Raw genomic sequence first — 6,075 nt, 5'->3', positions numbered from 1 at the left:
CACCTTCTGGGGACCCGGATGGAGCCCCTGGGGGCCCCGTGCATCTGCTGGAGGCCGGGATAGAGCCCCTGGGGGCCCCGTGCATCTGCTGGGGACCTGGATGGAGCCCCAGGGGGCCCCATGCCCCTTCTGGGGACCCGGATGGAGCCCCAGGGGGCCCCGTGCACCTTCTGGGGACCCGGATGCAGCCCCTGGGGGCCCCGTGCACCTTCTGGGGACCCGGATGGAGCCCCTGGGGGCCCCGTGCATCTGCTGGAGGCCTGGATGTAGCCCCTGGGGGCCCTGTGCATCTGCTGGAGGCCTGGATGGAACCACTGAGGGCCCTGTGCACCTTCTAGGGACCCGGATGGAGCCCCTGGGGGCCCCGTGCACCTTCTAGGGACCCGGATGGAGCCCCTGGGGGCCCCGTGCACCTGCTGGAGGCCTGGATGGAGCCCCTGGGCGCCCTGTGCACCTGCTGGAGGCCTGGATGGAGTGCTCCAGGCTCCTGACTCCAGCCTGGCCCCACCCCCTGGTTGTTGCTGTGGGCGTTGCAGGCATGAACCCTGTGGATGGCAGAGGGCGGAGGATGCTGTACTAGGACAGGGACTGGGTAGACAAGAGCCGCGATGCCAAAAAATTCTTTTAAAAAAGGGGCGGGGAGAGCTCTCAACCCAGGGGCAGGGCTCTCAGCCCAGGTTGGGGGGGGGTGTTCTGAGCTCAGTGGGCTCCCTCCTTCCTTCCCTGCACTTCTGGGTTCCTAAGTCACTTCTGGTCCACTTCCGTCCCTTTTATACCCATTTTTGGTACTTCTGGTCCACTTCTGAGTTCTTACAGTCACTGCAGGGTGTCTCTGGGGGTTTCTGGGGGTCCCAGGTGTCTCTGGGGGTTTCTGGGGGGTCCCTCATGGTCTCAGCATCTCTGGGGATCACTCGGGGTCCCTTGCATCTTTTGGTGTCCCACGGGTCTCAGGGGGTCCCAGGGGTCTCTGGGGATCTCTGGGTCTCTCAGCATCTCTGGGGGCCACTTGGGGTCCCTGTGTGTCTCTCAGAGTATCAGGGGGTCTCTGGGAGCTCTGGGGGGGTCTGTGAGGGTCTCAGGGGTTCTCTGGGTGTCTCAGGTTCTCTGGGGTCTCTGGGTGTCACTCAGTGTCTCTGGGGGTCCCAGGGGTCTCAGTGGGGACACCTGTCAACACCGATCACCCCTGCCCATCACTCAGAAACCTGTCACTCAGGAAAAACATTTTAATTCTCATACAAGTTTCTGTCAGTAGATCGGTCCTGGGTCTGAAAGGCAACTTTCCTTGACAGGGACGCCCTCGAGTTTCTGTCAGAGAAGTTTTGCCAGAATCCAATATGGCTGCCACTGCTGTCCAAAATAATTAAAAATAAATTCATTAAAAATTAATTTTAAAAATTCAAAGATTAATTTAAAATAAATTCAATTAAAATTCATTTAAAATTTTATTTAAAAAATTAAAAATTCATTAAAGAATTAGTGCGCCTCCTAGCGTTGCCTAGAAACTGTGTTAAGCCCAGAGGTCCGGGTTGTCTGTGGCTGTTGCCTAGCAACAGAGAGCTGGCCAGAGGCCCTGAGGGCGCCTGCATGGGTTGCCTAGCCATGTTCCCACGGTCCTGGCCGGAGGCTTCGGGGGTCCCAGGTGGACCGGAAATGGAGCTCCTGGGGCCCCTGGGCACCTGCTGGGAACCCGGATGAAGCCCTGTGCACCTGCTAGATACCCAGATGGAGCCCTGGAGACCCAGATCCAGGGGTGGGGGAGGGGCGGGGGTCTCCGCCCTTAGGGACACTCACTGGGGCTGGGCGATCCCTCCCTTCCCCCGAATCTGGGCTCCACAGCCCAGAGGTGCCAGGGCACCATGTTTTCCCACGGTTCCCGGATTGTCCCATGGTCCTGGCCTGGTGGCCACTGGGTTGTCCCAGCTTTGTTGAGGTCCCAGCTGGACCAGAAATGGAGCTCCTGGGAGCCATGAGCACGTGCTGGGGACACGGATGGAGCCCCTGGTGACCCAGATGGAGCCCTGGAGACCTGGATAGATCCCTAGGGACCTCTGGAGCCCCAGATAGATCCCTGGGGACCCGGATAGAGCTCCTGGGAGCCCTGTGCACCTGTTGGGGACCCGGATGGAGCCCCTGGTGGAAGCTCAGGGCCTAGAGATGGGGCGGGGTTATCATGATTGGCAGCCAGAAAGAGGCGGGACTATGGTGATTGACAGTCCTGATCCCCAAACCTGTGTCCCCACAAGGCGCAGGTGGTGGGGAAGACGGTGCTGGAGTAGGAGTCCCAGGGGTTTCTGGGAGCCAGAAGTGGGGTCCTGGCTTCTCCCAGGGGATTCTGGGAGCCAGATGTGGGGATCCAGCCATGGAACATTCCAGAAAGACCACAGAACCCACAGTCGTGTGCAATGCAGTTTATGGCGTAAGTGAGAGAGAGGAGCAGAGAGAGGGTGAGCTGGGGACAGAGGCTTCCAGGACATTCTAGAACATTCCAGAACATTCTGGAAGCTTCCAGTGGCGATTGCGTCCGAGGGGCAGGGAGACGTCGGTGAGAGTATCTCGGCTGTTCTGTTGCGGGGAGGGGGGAAACGGAGAAAAAAGGGATGTTTTGGAATGTTAAATAATGTTCAAGAACATTCCAGAGAATTCTAGAACATTCTGGAACAGTCTGCAACATGGCCACACCCACTGGGGCGACCGTGGCCGTGTTGGGAGCATCTAGAATATTCCAGGGAATTCTAGAATAATCTGGACAATCTAGAACATGGCCCCGCCCACTGGGGGGCAATTGTGGCCTTGGTGGGAACATCTAGGGCATTCCAGAACATTCTGGGATATTCCGGAATGTCCAGAATGCTCTCCTGGGGAGGCGCGGGGACCAGCTGGCACCATGGCTCTGCTCACCGGGGCCTCGGCATTGGTGTCACTGGGGACAGGTATCTGTCAGGGAGAGAGAGACACAGCTGAGTCAGCACAGGGTGGCCCATGGGCTGCACAGAACGTTCCGGAATTTTCTGGGACTCCCTGGAACATTCTGGATTTTTCTGGAGCCCCTTGGAACGTGCCAGCCATGCCCCCTCCACCCAGCTCTCACATGCCGGCCCCGCCCCTGACTTATAGCCATGCCCACCATGGCCACGCCCCCACTCCCACCTGGCCATACCCCCTCCACCCCGGCCACACCCCAGGCTCACCCGTGCCGGCCACACGATCCACATTCTCCCTGGGGATCCCAGTCTTCTCCGTCAGCGCCGTGAACCGCGCCAGGTGCTCGTCACTCAGCTCCTGGTCCCAGGCTACAGGGAATGCTGACTGTATACACTCACCCTGTCTAGTTGGCGCCCACTGCATACCGCCAGGTTCAGTGTTGACTGTATACACTTACCCTGTCTAGTGGGTACCCACTGCTTAATGCCAGGGCAGCACAAGGTCAGCACCGACTGTATACATTCAGGGTGCCTCTGTCTAGTGTGCATCAGCTATATGCAGTCAGGGTGCCTCCATCTAGTTGGTGCCCTCAGTGTACCACTGGGGTTGGCGCCAACTGTATGCACCTAGGCTGCATACTGCTGGCCAGACCCACCTGGGGCAGCATGCGGTTGGTGCTGTCTACACTCAGGGTCAGGATGGCTCTGCTAGTGTGTGCTGACTGTATACAGTCAGGGTCATGATGGCTTTCTCTCTCCAGTATGCACCGGCTGTGAACAGTTGACCAAATGCACCCAGGATAGGATGGGGTCAGGATGGCTCTGCTTAGTAAGTGCTGACTGTATACATTCAGCAAAAACCATCTGGATATCTAGTAGGTGCTGACTGTATACACTCGCCCTGTCTGGGAGTGCCAATTGTATACGCTCACTTTATCTAGTGGGTGCCAAATGTATACAGTCGGGGGCAGGCTCTCTCTGTAGTGGGTACCGGCTGTATACACGCGTGTGTGTAGGGTGCTCACCGGCGGCAAGGGTGATGCGGCTGACGGTGCCATCAGCACCTACGTTCTGGCCGAGGAAGACAATGTGGCCGTTGTCCTGCTCCAGGAACTTGAAGTAGTTCTGGCCCTCAACTGTGGGGAAGAGGTGGGCATTTGGGGCATGCCAGGGCATGCTGGGACATTGTGGAACATTTCAGGGCATTATGGAGCATGCTGGGACATTCTGGGGCATGCTGGGACATCCCAGAAGCTTTATCTAGAACATTCCAGAACGTTGTGGTATTGTGTAGAACATTCTGGAACATCCTAGAATTATCTGGTGCAAAATTGGAAGATTCCGAAATGTTCTAGAACATTCCAGGAGATTCAGAAATGTTCTAGAACATTCCAGAAAAGCATCATGGACCATTTGTGGAAACATCTGGAAAATGCTAGAACACTCTGGGACATTTCTGGAAGACTGTGGAACATTCTAGAGCAAATCCGGGATATTCTGGGAATTTTCTGAAATATTCTGGGACATTCTGGAACATTGTAGAACATTCTAGAACATTCTGCAAAGCTCTCTTCCTGGAATATCACCTGAAGTCACCTGCGACCCCCCCAGGGCTGTGCACAGACAGTCCCACCCCCACCCCCTGCCCCTGCCCCATGGAATGTCCTGAAATTTTCTGGAACGTCCCAGAATCCCCCCCTGCACTCACAGTCAGTTGCGTAGACACCATCCGCGTTCCTCTGGGCCACAACTGTGTGCAGGGTGCAGACCCCGTTTTCCCTGGGTGGGGGGATGGGCCGGGAGGACAGTTCTGGGATCCATTACTCCTGCATGCCTGGTCTCTGGGCTCAACTGCTCCTGCCTGGCCTGCTCTCTGGGATAGATTGCTCCTGCCTGGCCCACCCACTCGATGGCTCTGGGATCAACTACTCATGAATGCCTGGTCTTTGGGATTGATTACTCCTGCCTGCCCTCTCTCTGGGCTCAGCTCATCTTCCTTGTGTCTCTGGGCTTGACTGCTCCCCCCTGGGCCATCTGCTCTCTGATTCTGGGCTCCACTGCTTTACCCGTCGCTCTCTCTGGGTTTGACTGCTCTCCCCTGACTCTCTGGGTTCGACTGCTCTTCCCTGGCTCTGTCTCTTGGCTTGACTGCTCCTGTCTGCTCTCTCTCTGGGCTTGGCTAGTCTTCCCTGTGTCTTTTGGATTGACTGTTCCCCCTGGGCCATATGCTCTGTGACTCTCGGCTCGACTGCTCTCCCCTGGCTCTCTCTGGATTCGATTGCTCCTATCTTCCCTGCTCTCTGACTCTGGACTCCACCGCTTCCCCATCTCTCCCTCTGCCTAGCCCGCCTGGCCCCACCCCTGCTCACTTGACATCTAAGCGGACTGTCAGCTCTCTGACTCTGGGCTCGACTGCTCTCCCGTCTCTGGGATCCACTGCTCCCCCCTTTGTCTCTGACTCTGGGCTCGGCTCGTCTCCCCTGGCCCCGCCCCCATGCTCACCTGACGAAGAAGGTGATCGTCAGTGCGTTGCAGCCCTCGTCACACTGAATGTTTCGAAGCAGCACCCGCAGGGGGCCGCCGTCCGCGGTCAGGGCGGGGTTGTCAGAGGCAATGGCGACGGTGCGCCAGGGCCCAGAGACCTGAAGAAATGATGCAAATTGATGATGCGAATTAATGATGCGAATTAGTGATGCAAACGAATGATGCAAAGAAATGATGCGAACTAATGACGTGAACTAATGTGAATTAATGATGCGATTTAATGACGCAAATTAATAATACCTGGGTGGGGTCAACGTCGGCACAGGCCACGCCCACCACGAGGGCGAGGAGGAGAGCCTTCATCATCGTCCTCATCCTCGTCTTCGTCCTCGTCTTCGTCGTCTTTGAAGCCGTCTGGAGCCGACTGGGACCCGGCGTCTATTTATAATTGGGGCTGGGGGGGGGCGGGAGTAGGCGGGGCCGAGGTCGTGCAAACATTTGGGTTGCCGCCAGGGAAGGGAGGAGGTACCTGAATGCTCCTGGAGATTTCGTCATGGATTTTGTGGGGCTTGGAATTTTCCAGAACACCTGGTGGGTGTTTCCGGGGTCTTAGAATGTTCTAGAATTCTATGGAATTTTCTAGAATGTTCTTAAAACTTTTTAGAATAGT

At 56.8% G+C, this 6,075-nt stretch overlaps 1 protein-coding gene across 1 annotated transcript; it reads right to left on the bottom strand.

The window, feature by feature from the left end:
* Positions 1–2,399: 2,399 nt before the first annotated feature.
* LOC103347214 (female-specific lacrimal gland protein-like) lies at positions 2,400–5,832 on the bottom strand. Its single transcript, XM_008253694.5, has 7 exons — positions 5,706–5,832; positions 5,424–5,563; positions 4,630–4,700; positions 3,947–4,057; positions 3,189–3,290; positions 2,899–2,934; positions 2,400–2,562 (listed from the first exon to the last, which is right to left on the bottom strand). The coding sequence occupies exons 1-6, from the start codon at positions 5,778–5,780 to the stop codon at positions 2,918–2,920; spliced, it is 516 nt and encodes a 171-aa protein (XP_008251916.2). The 5' UTR covers positions 5,781–5,832; the 3' UTR covers positions 2,400–2,562; positions 2,899–2,917.
* Positions 5,833–6,075: the final 243 nt, after the last annotated feature.

The sequence above is a fragment of the Oryctolagus cuniculus genome, chromosome 16, assembly GCF_051225735.1.
Source record: "Oryctolagus cuniculus isolate XC-2025 breed Fujian yellow rabbit chromosome 16, ASM5122573v1, whole genome shotgun sequence".
Classification (NCBI taxonomy): Eukaryota; Metazoa; Chordata; class Mammalia; order Lagomorpha; family Leporidae; genus Oryctolagus; species Oryctolagus cuniculus.
The sequence above is the reverse complement of the archived record's forward strand: the minus strand, read 5'-3'. Positions and strand labels throughout refer to the sequence as shown.

Bases quoted from the DNA above. Each gene is read 5' to 3' on its own strand.
- LOC103347214 (XM_008253694.5), bottom strand. From the start codon at position 5,780: ATGAGGACGATGATGAAGGCTCTCCTCCTCGCCCTCGTGGTGGGCGTG. The intron at 5,564-5,705 runs GTATTATTAATT...TCATTTCTTCAG, and splicing joins CCGACGTTGACCCCACCCAG to GTCTCTGGGCCCTGGCGCAC. The intron at 4,701-5,423 runs GTGAGCATGGGG...CCCCCCACCCAG, and splicing joins ACGATCACCTTCTTCGTCAG to GGAAAACGGGGTCTGCACCC.